This window comes from Cetorhinus maximus, chromosome 24, assembly GCF_964194155.1.
Source record: "Cetorhinus maximus chromosome 24, sCetMax3.hap1.1, whole genome shotgun sequence".
NCBI lineage: Eukaryota > Metazoa > Chordata > Chondrichthyes > Lamniformes > Cetorhinidae > Cetorhinus > Cetorhinus maximus.
In genome coordinates this window covers 47398379-47417059 of record NC_135902.1, presented here as the reverse complement: position 1 = coordinate 47417059, position 18681 = coordinate 47398379, and the positions used below count along the sequence as shown (strand labels likewise).

Below are 18681 nucleotides of genomic sequence, written 5' to 3'. Positions count from 1 at the left end.
CTGTACATGTTGCCTGGGAGGATCTGATGCACAAAATTGATTGCTAAGGTGGTGTTGTCTGCTCATTGTCCTTGTGAGGGTTTTAGTCCTCCTCTGTAGTCTTCCTCAGGAAGATGGCAAGACCTTGTAACAACCTCCATGCAATACCTCAGTCTCAGGCACATCTCTTCTATTAATTTCCAGGGAGCTGTGCCTGGTCTGGTGAGCTCGCTTTGTTGCCTGGAAATGGGATCTGATTCTGTGACTTGTGTACCACCTGATCTCAAGGGCAGCCCATTCCTACTCTTGCCGGTCCTCCTCTGCTATGGTCAGTGCTGGTGGAATGCTGAATGCAATACCATCAGCATAGAAAATAGAAAGAATTTTCCCCTAAAGTGTACGGTGAATCACCTTTTAAACTCTGATAACACCTGTTCAATGAAGGATAATAAGACATTGGAGATAGACTATGTGAGCATTAGAATATGTTATGCTGTGACCTTGATATACTGCCATGGCAGGAATGGGTCACTGGGTGTAATACAGAGATGTTGTTAGACAACTTTATTCTGCAAGTTTTCGAACATTCTGAGAACGTGCATTAAGCGAGGACTAATCAGAACTCATTGAATGACTGCCTGGTGATGCTGAAATACCAGAAGCCTTAGAGAACTGAACTCTGCAGGATCTCACTAGTTATAGTTTGCCAATCCTGAAAATGTCCCATTTATCCCGGATCCCTATTTCCTGTTAGTCCGCTATATGTTAGTATATCACCCCCAACACTGTCAGCTCTTATTTTGTACATTAACCTTTCGTGTGGCACCTTATCAAATGCCTTTTGGAAATGTAAATGCACTACATCTACTGGTTCCCCTTCATCCACCCTGCTTGTTGCATCCTCATTTGGGGCATCAACTCTTAAACCACCTAGAACTCCCCCATTCAGCAAACTCCCGAGCTCAGTAACCTGTTGAAGCTCGAGCTCCTCCTTTTGAAAATGTTGCAAAAAAAAAAGCTGATCTAAAATTTAGCGGCGCAGTTAAGAGGCACAGTGATGGGTGGAAGAGTGTGATTCGGAAGATTTGTCGCGAGTTTTTACACAGGTGTTGAGAGACACATTGTGAGGGCATTTTTAGACTAATCTCACAGAGGCTGCAGTAAAAATAGAAGAATTAAGCGATAGGCTTCAGGACATTGTGGTCCTGAGACATCAACTGGGATTGTAGAAAGATGATTTTTGCAGCACACAACACCATCCAAAAAATAGTCTTTGTTTCAGCCCGAGAGGAACTATAGAATGCCAATTGGAACATAATAACAGACAGAATCAGAAGAGACCTCTCCTGACTGTACCTGGCCAGACCTAAAAGCAGAAGCATTACTGTATCTCTCTTGGCCCTCAGCCAACCATCTATCCATCTTCTCCTTGAATTTGCCAGCGCCAGTCCCCCTCCAGCACCCCTTGGCAGTCAGTTGGAGATGTTTACAGCTTGCTGTGCACAATGGGTTGAGGAATAGCTTCCAGAGAATTCCGTGAGAAAAACGGGGCTCGTAATGACAAAGTGGGGGGGTGGGGGGTGGGGGCCAGGATTTTATGGCCCCGCCACAGTGGGTCTCCCCTGCACCTCCCCCGAGGTGAATGTGGTGAGCCATTTAAATCCCCTTTCAGTTCGGCGGGTCCGTAATATCCTACTGGGCGCGAGGGGCTGGAAAATCCTGGCCGGGGCTTGGGGGGTGGTGGGGGGGAAAGAGCCATCTCAGAAAACATAACTATTTCATTTTGTCTGCATGCCACCATTCTGCAACATCTCAAGAGAGCCATCTGTTAGTTGCCTTTGAAAGTGGGATACTGCAAAGAGCTGTCATTGCATTGTACAGAATAATAGACGGGATGAATTGCAAATCTCTGTGGTGATCACTCAGTCTAATACCTAACACTGGGAGAACGTAGGTAAGATTGAAATCACCATAACCTATAAGGTCAACCTTGACATGTATTTAAATAGTTTCCTTGAATATCAAAAGAGCGCATCATGCTTCAAACACAACTGTTGGGGACAAGCTTACTTTATGTATTTTATTTGCTGCAACTTAAAACTTAATTTTTTGCTTGACCTGTTCTTGGTATAAGTTCCCCACCTCTTGTTTGAGTTCCACACACTGTTCCCTGATGACTGGGTTGCTCATAAACATTCGCCAGTGAGCTTGTGACAACAGTAACTCATCGAGGTGTGCCCGAATAACCTCCTACTGACCATCTGATCGGGCTGAGGGGCTCGGGCTGACAATTGCAGGCAGGAAACAGTAGCGCAGTCGATGTACCCTCAGTAATGCCAGCAGCCCCACTTCCACATGCTGTTCTTATAGAACAACAACAACTTACATTTACATAACATCTTTAACCTAATAACGTGCCCCAATGTGCTTCACAGGAGCATTATAAAACAAAGTGTGACACCAAACAACATAAGGAGATATTCAGTGGGCTGACCAAAGGCTTGATCAAAGAAGTAGGTTGTAAGCAGTGTCTTAAAGGAGGAGAGTATGTTAGAGGGGTGGAAGGCTGCAGGGAGGGTATCCCAGAGCTTAGGGCCTAGGCAACTGAAGGTACAGCTTCCGATTGTAGAGCAATTAAAATTGGGGGTACTCAAGAGGCCAGGATTAGAGGAATGCCTATATCTTGGAAGGTTGTGTGGCTGGAGGAGATTACAGAGATAGGGAAGGTCAAGGCCACAGAGGGATTTGAAAACAAGGATTGGAATTTTACAATCAAGAGGCTGCTTAACCGGGAGCCAATGTAGGTCAGTGAGCCCAGGAGTGATATGGGAGTGGGACTTGGTGTGCGTGAGCAGCAGAGTTATGGATGACTTTAAGTTTAGGGAGGGTAGAATGTGGGAGACCAGCAGGCGTGCGTTGGAATAGTCAGGTCTGGAGGTAACGAAGGCACGGATGAGGACCTAAATAAATTTGTTTATTGGAAGGTTGGCTTTTAATGGCTTGCAGTTCATGATCTGGGAGGTGTAGGGAGGGGTTGCTGATTAAGTCTAAAATAATTTCGAGAAGGAAGTGCCAAATTACTGTTTTTGCAGAAAAATCTGCTATTCCCAAGAGCTGCTTCAACCCTTGTATTCTCGTGGGATGAATGATCAATTTCATTCTCTCCAGAAAAGTAAAAGCCCAGCAGGAAGAGAAAATACTAATATTTATTCATTTTTTTTGTTTGTCTTTATGTTTGTCTTTTGCACTTGTGACTGGAACAGGCCACTGGACCTCAGGGCAGAGAGGAGGTGAGTGCAGAATGTGATTCATATTAAAACCAGATTTGCTGCATGAACCATGGAAACAAGACACCCTGAAAGGAAAATGATGCAAAGTGAACAGTGTGGAAAATGGATGTATATCCCAGTGCCCTGTACAAAATTCTCGACTGTCACCTATGCAGAAATGGTTTGAATGAGTTGTGCTGTTGAACGCCAACATTTAATATACGAGAAACACGCTGCCTCACCTCCACATCTCCATGATGGACGAGGTCTAATTTAACAGCTCGCAGGTCGTTTAATGAATTCCGGTTCTCTTTCTGTGGGCTGAAGTTTGTGATAATATCTTGAGTGCAGTCCACTGTGTTTTGAAGGGACCTGTTTTAAGATTTTTCACAGCATTGCCCATGTGGCAAATTGGGTTAATTCCACTGCCGTCTCCTGGTCGGAGAAAGCTGAGCTCAAATAGTTGTCGTTGGATTTTTATCTGGCACTTGACCATGAGGGCAGATTTAACCAGTAAAGGCCACCTCTGTGACTAAGTATCCTGTCAACATAACACACACTTGCAGCTGGTGGTGAAGTTGTGGAGTGGTCAACTTGCTGCGCTTTCCTAACTTGGTATCACTGGGTAAGCTGTTCCCATCCCCAGTTGTCCTGATACAACTGAGCTAACCATGTTGGTGTGGGGCAGGAATCGCAATATAGGCCAGGTGTTCCTTCCCTACAAAAGGCTTGCATTTACCTCATGCTTTTTGTGAGCACTGGGCTTCTCAAATTTTTTTTAAAATGTTATTCTTTCACAGGACGTGGCACATCGCTGGCAGGACCAGCATTTGTTGCCCATCCCTAATTGCCCTTGAACTGAGCGGCTTGCTAAGCCATTCCAGAGGGCAGTTAATAGTCAATCACATGCCTGGAGTCACTTGTAGGCCAGACCAGGGAAGGATGGCAGATATCCTTCCCGAAAGGGCATTCGTGAACCAGATGTTTTTTTTACAACCATTGATAATAGCTGATACTAGCTTTATATTCCAGGTTTATTAATCGAGTTTAAATTCCACCAGCTGCCATGGTGCCCACCCCCATAGCCCCTCCCCCCAGGGCATCAGGTTAGGCTTCTGGATTGCTAGCCCAGTGACATTACCACCACACCACCATCTGCCCCTATGTAGTATTTTTAAAGTGCAGTCACACTTCTAATGTAGGAAACATGACAGCCCATTTGTACACAGCAAACCCCCACAAACAGCGCGACAATGGCCGGGTAGTCAGCTTTTCTGATGTTGATTGAGGGATTGATATTGGCTGAGCATCGGGATGTCCCCCATCTCTATCGAAATAGTGCCATGGGATCTTTTACGTCTACACGAACAGGCAGATGGGGCCTCAATTTATCACCTCATCTGAAAGACAGCGCCTCCAACAGTGCTGCATTCCCTCAGCACTGTTCTGGAATGTCAGACTTGATTTTTGTGTTCAGGTCCTGGAGTCAGAATTGAACCCTTGTGACTCAAGGGTGAGTGTTACCAGCTGAGCCACAGCTGGCACTAAAGGGAATTAGTGAACCAGTTGGCTTTTTAACCAATTGACAGTTGTTTCACTGTCATTTTTATTGGTGCCAGGTTTTTACTTCTAATTTTTTTAAAACAAGCTCAAATACTCAAACTGCTGTGGTGAATGTGGTAAAGTGAGGTACCCTGTCCCTGTAAGAGAATGCAAGTGTACTGATCATGTGACAGCACTGACAAATCACTGTACAGCGTGGGATCTGGGAACTGTAAGTCTAGTTCTGGAGGTTTCTGAGTGAGCACGTATGATCAGGTGCTCTGCCCTATGTCTCAGTAAACCATCACTGTTTATTCTTACATCAGTCTCTCCCCGTTATTGATTGCAAGCAGCAATTGGGGAGAACATGGGAAGGCGTACAGTTAGAGTTCAGTTGGCCAATGAACTCATTTACCTAAGACATAAAAGTGGAATTTGAATTATTTCTTATGGATTATTAGACCAGGTTACTGAATAACTAACCCACTAACATAACCAATACTTACTGTAGAAGCATTGTGGAGGGCAGTATTGTGGCCTAAGTATTGGACCTCCACCACCGCTTTGGCGCTATATGCACTTGTGCACAAATGCGCTGACCCAGTTCAATAATACAAGGTCAGCTCATTTGCATCATTTGTATATGCTCCCTCTTTGTCTTTCACAACACACTCGGAGCCCCAATGTCTTTATTGGGTCCAAGGACCAGTGAAGTGCGCCAAGCAATTTTCACATATGAGGGTGGGCTGGGGGCAGGGTTGGTGGGGGGGTGAACAAGGGGAAGGGAAGGAGTAGAGGGCACTACATAGCACCAGTTCCAGGAGTATGGGGGGAGGAGGGACAATGCGCAGAGGTGCCCTGTTTACTTTATTTAAGTACTTTTTATTTAAAGGTGGCCTCCCCTTCAGTGCCTGTACACAGTTATTGAACGTTCAAAGCTTCCCTCTAATTCAACTGTATTATTGGGTATATGCCTTATTCAAACATAACTTGGAGGAGGCTAATGAACCGAGGGCACAACTTGTAAACTGGCCTCTTGTTCACCATTCCATCACCCCCGGCAACCCCATTTTCAGGCTATCTTCCAGTTCCCTTTTGCATCCGAACATACGAATTAGGAGCAGGAGTAGGCCCTTCGGCCCCTCGAGCCTGCTGTGCCATTCAGTAAGATCACAGCTGATCTGGTTGTGGCCTTAACTCCCCATTCTGCCTACCCCCGACGACCTTGGACTCCCTGGTTAGTCAAGGATATATCTAACTCTGCCCTAAAAATATTATTCATTGACACTGCCTCCATTGCTCTCTGGGGAAGAGAGCTCCAAAGATTCAGAACCCTCTGAGATAAAACATTTCTTCTCATCTCCATCTTCAATGGGAGACCCCTTATTTTTATACTGTGCACTTTGATTTCCATGACTTTGAGGGACGATGAAGTGGAATTAATCTGTGCGTTTTCTGTGTCTGTGACACAATCCTAAATAAAAGAGGCAGATTTCTACTTTACTCTTCAAATAGTGGATGAGTGGACTGATGTGGAATGATGGGCTGACGGAATCCGCACTGTAGGCTTGATTGTGAAATAACACATGAGCTCCGTGTAATAATTATGTCTAGGTGTTGTCTACTATTGGCCATCTAGTTGATGTCACAGGTTTACAAAAATGTAAGAGGACAGCTGGGAGGAGACATCAGCCTTACTTTCTTCTGCATATTTTTAAGCGCATCTTCACATGCATTTATCCCTTTGGGGAATAGTGGTGGAAGGGCTCTCAGTTGATTGTCAGTCCATTGAACGGTGTCAGGAATGCACCTTCCATGGCTATCAAGCCCTGAAGTGGGACGTGAACCCAGAGTTTCCTGGTCGGAGAGATAGTGATGCTACCACTGTGCTACAAGACCACCTTCACAGCCTGCATTGAATGTCATCATTGTCATTTGTAAAAGTTTTATGGGTTCTGCAGCAGTTGATACTATCTATCGAGATGTAAACTTCTCATTTCGTTACTCTTAAGGTGTCCTGTCGGACCAGGGTGAGGAAGGACAGTGAATTGTTGCTGCAACCTGTCCCAGCTTGCCTGAGTCATGCATTGTTTTCCTGGCCTTGATATAGATGCAAACGGCCAAACCAGATGGTGCTGTGCGATGAGCTGAAGTTGCCTGGACGGGTGCAGCCCCAACAACGCTTAAGCAGCCAAACGCCATTTAGGAAAAAGCAGCTCCCTTGATAGACACCCCATTCACCACCTTAAACTTTCAATCCCTGCTCCACCGACACACAGTGGCAGCAGTGTGTACAGCAGCAACTCACCAAGGCTCCTCCGACAGCAGTTCAGGACAGGGCCTCATCGCCAGTGTCTGACCGGCAATAAACGCTGCTCTTGCCAGTGACGCCCTTAGCCTGTGAATTAATTAAAGATAAAACAGCTACTTGTTGCTAGTTTTAAAGATACCTTCATTGGAGACAATGCATGTGTTTTGACCTTTTTGCTTTTTTTTATAAGAAGTTAGCTTTTATCTTTCTGTCCCTCCTGTAAGGTACAAAAAAAAAGCAATAAGGTCTAAAAACATAAGTTGTCTCCAATGAAATTATCTATTCAATTGAAGCCAGGCTCCGAGGCTAATTTCTTCACCCAATCATTCTCTTGCTGACCCAAGGGAATTTAAAAAAAATTCTTTATGGGATGTGGGCGTCGCTGACAAAGGAACAAAGAGGTGTTGAAGGTGGTGATATTATCTAAACGAATGTGCTAATTAAGAATGGATGGCAGGACACTCAAGGTACAGCTCTAGTGGGGGTGGGGTGGAAAGACTGACAAGGTATTAGTTGTAGATTTAAAAATACTGGAAATAGGTGGGAAAAGAAAAATCTATATAAATTATTGGAAAAAACAAAAGGGAGGGGGAAGAAACGGAAAGGGGGTGGGATGGAGGAGGGAGTTTAAGATCTAAAGTTGTTGAATTCAATATTCAGTCCGGAAGGCTGTAAAGTGCCTAGTCGGAAGATGAGGTGCTGTTCCTCCAGTTTGCGTTGGGCTTCACTGGAACAATGCAGCAAGCCAAGGACAGACATGTGGGCAAGAGAGCAGGGTGGAGTGTTGAAATGGCAAGCGACAGGGAGGTTTGGGTCTTTCTTGCGGATGGACCGCAGGGAATTAAGGGATATGGGGAGTGGGTGGGAAAATGGAGTTGAAGCCCAAGATCGGCCATGATCATATTGAATGCTGGAGCAGGCTCGATGGGCCGTGTGGCCTACTCCTGCTCCTATTTCTTATGTTCCAGCATCCGCAGTTTTTTGTTTTGATGCTCCCAGTCAGTCTGACTAGGTTCCAATTCCCTTTCCTGACTCTTCAGCCACCCACAGCAGCTTCAGGCTGCCCAAGGCGCATGCCACTGACAAGCCCTGGCTGTTTCCCCCCACGCCTCTGGCCCCCGCCCCTCAGTTTGTCAAAGACACTGCTCCCTGCAGGGAGGGGCCCACAAGGGGCCGACCAGTTCTCCTGCTCAATGGTCTCCCCCAGCGTCACCACCTGCTGCCGGAGGCCACGCTGCATCATAATGAAAGGCAAAGGACTTTTTTTTTTGGAATTTTATAGACCAAATCATAGATAATGCCTATATTTACCTTGAAGATAAAATGTAAGTTAATTGATGTTTGTTTAATTTATATAACTAATGAAAATGATGTGTAATCATCATCAATTATTCATGTATTGCTGAGACCAGGGAGTGAATATTGTGCATATTTGTGCAAAATGTTGGCAGTTCTGCTGCAGAGTTTCTCTGTGAAAATCCAGCAGCTCCTGGTACTACACTGCTCATCGTTTTATGGGGTAATTTGGTTCTGGAGATATTATTTCTACTGTATCCTTTGCATCATGGGGTTAAATGACAAGGGCTGGGAGAAGGCGTGTGTGAAGCATAAACACCGGCATGGACCTGTCGTTATGGGTGTGCTGTGACTATTTTGAAACACCCCACGCTCCCTGGGCTATGCAGAACCAAAGGCAATGGGGATAGATTGGCTTGCAATCTTCCAAGGCCTCCCCAATGTTATTCTGAGACCAGGCCTTGGGAGTTCTGTGATTGCTTCCCAGGAGTGGGTCGCCTGTTACCGCCCCATCCTCCTCAGAGCAGCGTGTCTGAGATTGGCCATGCAACAGTGACGGAATGAAAAACTCGCTTTCCCCCTAAATTCTTGACACCTTGATGCTTCACTGCCATTCATGCTCTTTTGCACAACATCCCCAGTTGTCATTTGCCACATATACGTCTTAGGGGAAACATAATTAACAGGGAAAGACACATCTCATGGATGTTAGGAAGACTAAGGTATGGGGACAAAATGGTGAATTGCTCATAAAAATGTGCAAAAATGGTTAGCTGCTAGTGTTTGTATATCATTCAAAGAACATTTTTAAAGTGACATTTTGAAAAGATAGGCCATTTGCTTTCACTCAGTTTTATTATGCACCTTTACTTTTTATTCCATTAAGCAAATCAATGGATGTTTACTCTCAGTTACCTTAAAACTACAGCTAAACAAGGCTCAAGGGTATAGATTTCTCCAGATAACTCTCTGGAGAGCCTTGTCTGTATGTTTTAATTACAATTATTATTTGTCTTCCGAATCCCAGAGATACAGAGAGGGATAAACAATCTGAAGTGGTTGTCATTGTCCTGGTCAAGCAACGCCTTGACTTTCAAATTCTCATCCTCGTTTTCAAATCCCTCCATGGCCTCACCCCTCCCTATCTCTGCAATCTTCTCCAACCCCACAACCCTCCGAGATAGCTGCGTTACTCTAATTCTGGCCTTTTCAGCATCCCTGATTTTAATCAGTCTACCATTGGTGGCCGTACCTTTAGTTACCTGGGCCCGAAGTTCTGGAACTCCCTTCCCAAACCTCTTGCCCCTCTCCATCTTTCCCTCCTCCTTTAAGACACTCTTAAAAACTACCTCTTGGAACAAGAATTTGATCATCTGACCTACTATCTCCTTACTTGGCTCGCTATCAAATTTTGTTTTATAACACTCCTGCGCAGCACCTTGAGACGTTTTATTATGTTAAAGGTGGTATATAAATGTAAGTTGTTGTTGTCCTCACTAAGTTGGTTTACAAAGCAGGGCTGGCCAGATCGTTCACGCTTTGTAGAATGAGTGTACTTGTCCTGGACCATACAGGTTTACATAAAAGTGTAAGCATTATGCTCCATCAGTTTCCTTTTCCCCAATGTTCGGAACTTGAAGGTGCTCAGAAATCTCGGCCGTGTCGATATCAGGAAAGAGTTTGACTTGGGCGACGATCACAGGAACCAACAGATTTACAAAGATTGAGCTTCGTAAGACCAATTTTACGGCACCATCGTGGGCGGGGGGCGGGGCCATAAAATGCGGCCAGCTGTCCAAAAGCCCATTGATTTCGGCGGGACCGTAAAATCCTGCCGAGGTGAAATTCCGCCCCGGAGATTCTTAGAAAGCCTTTTCCCCTGTGGATTTACGGAGCAAATTCACCATTGAAGCAAATTGATATTGGCCAGGATCTTCCGGCCTGGAGTCTGAGACCGGCGGTGGGAGTGATTTCCGCTGGGGGGAGGGGAGGGGTGCGGACTGCTGACTATTCGCTATCTTGCGCTGTTCAGCCCATTAAATATGCACCTGAGAGGAGTTGGCCGATTCTCCCGGGGTGGGGGTGGGGGTGGGGGGAGCAGGCAGGAAGTCACCGTCCCGCTGTTACCTCATGGGGTCAAAGGTCCAGATGCCATATTTAAATGGCACCCGGACTGCCCCCTCCCCAAACAGTCTGTACTATCCACCCCTGGACAGACTGCACTCTCCTTTCCACCTTTGCCCAGCCGCTGCTCCACCTCCCCGCTGACTCTTCCTTGGTCATCCTCCGCCCAACCGGTGGTCTCAAGCGTAGGCTGGCAATTTACAGGCGCTCCCCAAGGAGGACCAATGCGGCGGCAACTCACGGTTAATCATTGGGAGAAGCCTGCCTCACCAGGTTCACCCCACTTAGATACAGTTGTCAAAGTGAACGTTCTAGTTTCTCGCAGGCCCAGGAACTTAATTTGGAGGGGGGGACTGTAATTCTGGCGAGTTTGCCCTTTAATGAGCATGCAGGAAATGCAGACGCATGCAAAAGGGCTTCCCGACGTTGTTCGCCGGGAAGTTTAACCCACCTTTAATCTGCCTCTAACCCGCCTTTAACCCGTCTTTAACCCACCTTTAACCCGTCTTTAACCCGCCTTTAAAATCCCGGGAGCAGAAGTGCCAAAGTTAGTCCTGACGTCGGGAAACTGAATTTTGGCCTCACGGCAAATTAACTCCCCCTGCCCGCCAAGCTTCCCGCCGCTGGCAGGGGCCGGAAGATTCCGCCTATTGTGTTGATTTAATCATTTCGGAGGAAATACCACGGCTGGGAATTGGATCGAGCACTGAAGAGTTCGGATTAGACCGAGAGGGTGAAAGTTACTTTAGGAATGATGGTTACTGCGCTGCTGGGGCTGGGAGTGGTAGCTGCTGTTGGGCAAGCCGAATAGCGGTAATGTTCTGGAGTTTTGATACGATTATCTTCATGGATTAAGGAATATTTATGCAAAAATTTTTCCCAGGAGATTAGCTGGGCTTTATAGAACCTGTGATTAGGTAGATTGTATGTGGTTTGCAAAGGAAGCGAAGCTCGCAGCACGGAATATGTTCTGGTTTTGGAATAATCCCCTGCAGTATTTATTTGGATTGTCTGGGGGTGGAGTGGATATAGTGGATTGCTGCACCAATGTTACCTTTTATTCTTTGCACATTACAAGCTTCACTGTGCATTGCCCAGAAAAACATTTTATTTGTGCCATTAATGTGTCTTTCAAACATTAGACGTTGAATATTTCGTGACTATCTGCCATCAGTCCCTGCAGCAGTCCTTCTAATGCCCATGGGGAAAGGGATTTTCCAGTCTCTGGTCAGCTGCCTCCCAGATGCAAGCAGAATCTGATCCTTGAGTTTGAGGTGTGTTAAAAAGGCTTCTCTGCTTATCCTGGTTCAAACGTAATTCTCACCACGGTTGAAATGCCTGGGGGTAACGCAGTATTTATCTTACCTTCCTCGTGGCCTACAGTCACATTCCAGATGATGTTCGCTGCATACCCAATTTAGTGCTAGAAATAACAGTCCATTGTAAAAAATATACCTGTTAAGATATGCGTTATTGTATTTAATTGGAGGGGTGTAGCAGTATTTTTTTTTTTAATTGGTGTAATCTAACTCAATATTATTTAACCAGTTAACCTAAGGGAGAGAGGAATAGGAGGTTATGCTGGTGGGGTGGATGGAGGCTCACGTGGAACAGCAAGAAATCACCATCCTGACTTGGAAATATATCGGCCGTTCCTTTCACTGTGGCTGGGTCAAAATCCTGGAACTCCCTCCCCAACACCACTGTGGGTGTATCTACACCACACGGACTGCAGCGGCTCACCACCACCTTCTCAAGGGGCAATTAGAGATGGGCAATTGATGCTGGCTCAGTCACCCATGCTCACATCCCTCATGAGCAAATAAAAATGGATGATTTAGCCTGAAAGGCCTGTGTCACTGTTGTTCATTTTATATAACTTCTTGTGACTTCTAGGCCTGCTTGGGTGTCCAGGACGTCCGCTTCCTTGCTTGGAGACGTAGGGGGTGATCTCTCTGTGTGCTTCTTACCCTTCGCAGGTGCTAATGGACCTCTCAGGTTGCAGTGTTACCTTTCAGACCCTTTGACCTGCAGGCTTTTTTCACCTCTTTCTCAGATTGTTCTTCTTTTTCCCTCCTCTGGCCTTGCGTCCCTGTCTTCTCACTACTTGGGACGAGGAGGCAGTGTAGAGAACATTGGTTTAACCCCTGGCGTCCGAGGACTGGGCGAAGCTGGACTCTTTGGTCTTTGAAACGGTTGATTGAGGGGAGACTTTCCCGAAGCAGGCCTCTCTTTTTATTTTGTCGCGACGAGATAGCTCAAGTTAGACTTGCATTTATGTAACACCTTGGGCAACACTGGAAGCCCCGAAGCATTTTACAGCCAATGAAGCGCTTTGAAGTGTAGTCACTGTTGTAATGTAGGAAATAAGGCAGCCAACTCGCGCACAGCAAGATCCCATTAACAGCAATGTGATAATGACCGGATAATCTGATCTTGTGATGTTGGTCGGGGGTGGGGGGCATAAATATGGGCCGGGACACCCTGGATAATGCCCCTGCTCTTCTTCAAAATAGCTTCATGGGACCTTTTACATACACTAGAGAGGGCAGGCGGGTTTAATGTCTCCTCTGAAAGACGGCACAGAAACCTGTAACAGCCAAAATTGAATTCTCCTTAGAAAGAAGGTGACTGGGCCAAGTTGCTGCGAGGAGGTTGTGAAAAGAGAAAGGACTTACACTACTGCTACTCTTCTGCTCCACTGAGTATAAAGCACCATAAGCAGATTTCTGTGAACATTACCTCTCTTCTCTCCGAGCCAAGAAATGGCACATTAGCACGGGAGGAAGAAATATAATACTTCTTTCCCTTGTTTTGGCCCAGTGTTTTAAACACAGTGCAATTTTGTGTTTGTTTTTTAATGGGGAGAAACAGTGATAAATTGTAACTTGTCTCATGGCATTTTTTATCTTGTCGATCATATTTCTCCTGTAAGTGATTTGACATTAAGAGAAAGAAAGCACGTGAACCGTATCTTGTATGTGTCAAATTCAACACGTGTAGTTTCTGGCAGAGTTTGATGACCCCAATTTATATTTTCACAAAAGCAAAATTTTACAGATGTAGCTGGTTATGTGGCCAAATGTTTAGTCTGGCATTAAATAAATCCACAGTCGTTCTTGGCAATAGTAAGGTTGAAAGGTGCATCAGCAAAGTGATAAACCTTAACTGGTCAGAAAGGTGCTTTTTTGTTAAAAAAACACAAAATCATGTACCAGGTTTGAATGTAGCAGTGTTGCAATGGCTGATCAGAATGACCACAGCATTACTGCAGCAGTTTTGGTGGGTCGTCCCTTGGCAGACATGCTGCAGATATTAGGAACAGTACATTCACATTTTAAATGTATGTGTTCGAGTCGTATTAATATTCTGCCTGACTCCTACAGTTCACAAGATGCAAGATCACAGTATCTGAGGAACTAAACGAGTCCCCTTATTGCGTCTCAGTGACATGATGGAGCAGCTCCCTCGTCACATTTTGAATAGTGTGTGCCTGTACTCCCCCTGTACTGCACAAACTCTGGTGCTTCTGCGCCAACTCCAAAGCACTGTACACCTCACGCTGTAGGATTTTGACTGCTGCCTCTCGCGTCTTTCATCATTATGGGTTGGCTGAGTGACATGGCCCCCAGCTGCGTAAATTAACCCTTTTAGGACCACAGTGCTATCTCTGCACCAAATCCGAAATGTAAAAATACTATGTATGTAACTGTGCGGCACTGTGTGCCGTGGTGAGCATCGAAAAACTTGAAGGCAGGTGTTTAAGTCTTCTCACTGTCACCGAGGTAAGATTAGCTCAGGAACATGGATAGTATTGTGACTTGGACAAATCATCCACTCTTGGAACCTTAACACTGTCGCAGGGTCGCTCCTCACTCACTGTTGAGGAAGTACCCAAACCCTCTCGATCACCCCCTCCCTGCCTTGTGTGTTGTGGAGGTTGAAAACTCGCTGTGTGGGAAAATAGCATGAAATATTCCACAGCCATGTTACTGCCTGATGCATTGATAACTGAATATATTGAGGTGACCCTGGTTGTGTAAATTCAGCCTCATCATGATGCACATTCGGCTGACTTACCAAGGTTAGATCTTCAAAGCATCCCAGTGATGTTTGCCACCAGACTGACTGCAAAATTCACCTGTGATTGACTTGCAAATTTAATAACCTTTCTCAAATGCCAGTTTTAAACTTAAAAATTACAATTTCTGCAGAATCTAGAGGCAGTTACAAAAATATGGATCCTTTATCTATGGTTTTGTTTGGATAAAACCACAATTTGTATCCATAAAATGAAAAAAAGGGAAACCGGGAAGACCTTTAATGAAATAAAATTAACCATGGGTAAAAGCTTCTTACTGTGGGATTGCAGAGTGTAACTCATTTACTCAGGAACATTGTAGCGTATTTCACTTTGCTGAAATATTTTAATTTGATACTTTATGAAGGTGAACATCTCATCACGTTCTATTTACTGCAGCTACTCTTTCATTAATTGTTTGCTTTAGAAATTCAAGAACAAATTCATTCTTAGGTCTAACAGTTCCAGCCTTTATTACCCATACCTAATTGTTCTTGAGAAGATGACGGTGAGCCACCATCTTGAACCTTGCAGTCCATGTGACGGACGTACCCGCATTGTCAAAGTCTAACTGGAGCTGGGCCAGCTGACCCTGGAAAGAGTACGGAAGCAGCCACAGGGGCTTCTAGGTGCTGAGATGGGCTGTTTAATAGGCCCACCTTGGTCTCAGGTGCAGTAAAATCAATAAAATGAAAACAGCCCTCCAGCCCTCGCCCCTCACAAATGCTCTATCCATGCCACCTCATGCCCCGACCCATGGCCCCTCATACGCTCCCTGCCAATCTATGCCCCTCCATCCACCCGTTTCAACAGAGTAATGGATGTCTGGGCTTTCGGCCAAACCTCATTATGTATTCTTGACTGAGAGCCCAGACATCCATTACTCTATTGAAACAGATGCGCGCCAAGGGAAACATTGCTTGATTGACATCTCTTAATCTTTGATCTATTAGGTCAATTCGGCAATATTTATTTAAACAATATAGAGGTTTCAAGTGCTCGTAGTGTCTGCTATTGATACTTTAAAGGGTCTGGATTATTGCCATTTTTATGGAGCTGTAGTAAAAGCATTTTGCATGAATGAATTACTTTTTTTAAAGCTTTATCACACATGCTATTGTCACTATAGCGTTCATGAGTTCTGTGAAGAGCAGTATACAGGGTGAATGGGCATGGAAGTGGCATGGAGATTATGATTGGACATGGGTGGATGGAGGGGCAAAGCTTGGCATGGAGGGAGGGGCCATATGGGTGGGTAGGTGGGCATAGTTGGACATGGAGGGTATGAGGGGCCATGGGGGGTGGGTAGAGGCGCATAGGTTGGCATGGGAGTATGGGTAAGACCTTTTGAACTTACCTTTCAAAAGGTTTCCTCATCAAGACTATGGTTCATGACACCTCTGAGGACCCCGCAGGCCCTTGAATTGTAGAGGGCTTGATCGTGCCTGTCCCGGCAATGGAGCCGGCCAGGTCGGGAGTGCAGGGTGTGGGCTGGTGACCCCCCCACCAGCCTGCACCCTTATCCTGAGCTGGTGAAAACTGGGCATGCTGGGAATGGGGCCTGGAACCTTGGAACCGGATCCCAGCCGCCATTTTTTTTTAAAAGGTCCCCGGAGTCTCCCTGAAACTCCATGAAAATCCAGCCCCAATGTTTCAGGTCAAAGAATTTTCATTGGAACTAGAAAATGTGAAGAGATGTTCCAGCACTCGCGGTATCTTTTTAAAGTTACTTTGATGTGTCAGCTGGCACAAGGACTTGGCAGCTGAAATCAATTGGATTTCACATGAGCAATATAAGAAGAGGATGAAGTAATCCCGAGGAAGGGTGGGGTCATCTTTTCATTGCACTGCTATAGAGGCCAGAATTCCACTGGCATTAGCCTCACCTGAATACAATCCACCACTGAACCCAGTTTTTTTCACTTCAGTAACTTTACATGGGGCTTAATCAGCTTTGTTGGTGTAAGCTTGGATCACTGTGGTAGCTTTGCAGCAGAGGCTGTGTCTTTGAGCCTCACACAAGGATTTCAGTGCACCATCCAGGCTGAAACTTCAACACCATATGCACCAGGAGTTGAGAGTAAAGACAAACCTGGTGCCACCTTTTATATGGCAGCAGGATCTTGGCAGACATCTGACTGGCTTTCCTGTGATAACTGCAGCCTATTGGGCAAACGCTCTGCCACTCAGGACCTTGTTGTCATCACAGATTCTGGAAATGTGGGTCGAAAGATGTGCAATTGGTTGTGTGTGTATTTTAATCCCTGTTGTCGCTGATTTCTTTTCTGTCCTCCCTTCCTCTCTTTTTTTTCCCTCCCTCCTTGCCTGCCCACCATTGCCCAGCGTTAAACCCATTGTGGTTGCACTTCTCACCTGTTTTCTCTACGATGAGGAGCACAAACTGAAATCTTCCAGCATTCCTGACCCTGCAATGGAGCCGGCCAGGTCGGGAGTGCAGGGTGTGGGCTGGTGACCCTCGACCTTCACTGGCATGGCCTGGGTTCTTGCCTTTCTCCATTACACTTGGAGAAGCATGAGAGAGAGAGAGAGAGAGAGAGAGAATGAGAGAGAGAGAGCAATGAAGTGAACTGAAAGCAGAACGATGGAAGTGTGTGGGAGAAAGATCCAAAATGGAAAGACAAAGCACTGCATGTGGGAACTGACAGAAGGAAAAATTGAGCCTGAACAAAAACAGCAGAGGTCGGCAAGCTAAAGAGATGGAGGGCGTCACTTTATTAAATGTCACAAAACTATGGCAGCGCTGTGTTGCATATGGTTCAATTCAGATGTCGTTGTCTTAAAACTTGGAGAAAGTTCCTTTCCATTACTGGCAGCTTTTAACGTACATACCACAAGGAGACGAGAAAGATCTGCAAACAGAATTGTTATTGACAAAATGTTACGATCTGGCACAGTCTATATAAACAGGCTGGGATGTATTAAATATCAAGACGGCTGATGTGAATAGTCCAAAGTGTGTGTTTTAGTTTACAAGATAAGCAATGTTTCAATTTATCATTCTTCTCTGCACTGTGCCTTTATTCAGCCCAGTATTTGGCCACGTTTCCTTGAACTTGCTTTTTTGTTTGGAATTATGTCGTTGCAACCGCTAATTTTCTGAGTATTTTCTAGTCCAGTAAATTCTTCACATCAGCATGTTTGGTGACTGAAATTCCATATAAACATTTCCCTTTGATGTTTCTGTCCCAACTTTCGGGACAAATTTACTTTTTAAATGCATGTCAGATTCTGCGTGATATGATGCAGCTCATTAACAGAACAGAAATTCTAACCATCTACATTCGGCACAGCTTCTCTAATCTGCTATTTGAGTGAGCTCTTGGTGTTGTAATATTTGGTTTAGTTTAACTGCAGAAGATGTATCACATTAAATTGGGTTTTTAAGTCCTGGTTACAGCTATTTTTGTGTAATGTCAGATTATGTAACATATTTAATCAAACAGTATCCATGTTACAGCTGCCTTAGTTCCCAAGATTTCTGTCTGTTTTGGGAATCATTCTATCTCAGCGATAAGAAGGCAGTCAGGCAGAGATTCTGCAGTGCAGTGCAGGATTCCTATGCTCCTTCCTTCCTCACTTATCTCTTCCTATACAGGTGGAGCGATGGGCAGATGGATCATGCACGACTTGACTTGATTGGTTCATGTCTGTGGGAGAGGGGAAGGAGCAAAAACAAGGACATGCATTTATATAGCACCTTTCACAACCCACATAATGTCTCAAAGCACTTTGTAGCCAATGAAATATGTTTTTGAACTCCCACTTTGTAGGAAACGTAGCAGACAATTTGTGCACAGCAAGCTCCCACAAACAGCAACGTGATAATGACCCAGATAATCTGTTTTAGTGATTGAGGGATAAACATTGGCCAAGGCACTGGGGGAGTGTTTCCTGCTCTTCAGAATAATGCTGTGGCATATTTTTCGTCCATCTGAGAGAAGAGATGAGGCCCCGGTTTAACATCTCATCTGAAAGATGGTACCTGTGACAGTGCAGCATCCCCTCAGTACTGCATTGCAGTGTCAGCCTCGATTTCATGCTCAAGGTGATGCAGTAGT

General features: G+C 45.3%; 1 protein-coding gene across 5 annotated transcripts in view; it reads left to right on the top strand.

Moving 5' to 3' along the window:
• aatkb (apoptosis-associated tyrosine kinase b) overlaps positions 1–18681 on the top strand; it is a 302389-nt gene that overhangs the window by 40619 nt on the left and 243089 nt on the right. For 3 of the 5 annotated variants that reach the window (XR_013580640.1, XM_078571177.1, XM_078571175.1), the window contains exon 2: positions 3243–3269. The exons of the other annotated variants lie outside the window; for them this stretch is intronic. Coding sequence is in view for 2 of the 3 variants with exons in the window: in XM_078571177.1 (XP_078427303.1) it covers positions 3243–3269 (27 nt within the window). In the remaining variant the exon portion in view is untranslated. The remainder of the gene's footprint in view (positions 1–3242; positions 3270–18681) is intronic. 5 annotated transcript variants of the gene reach the window in all.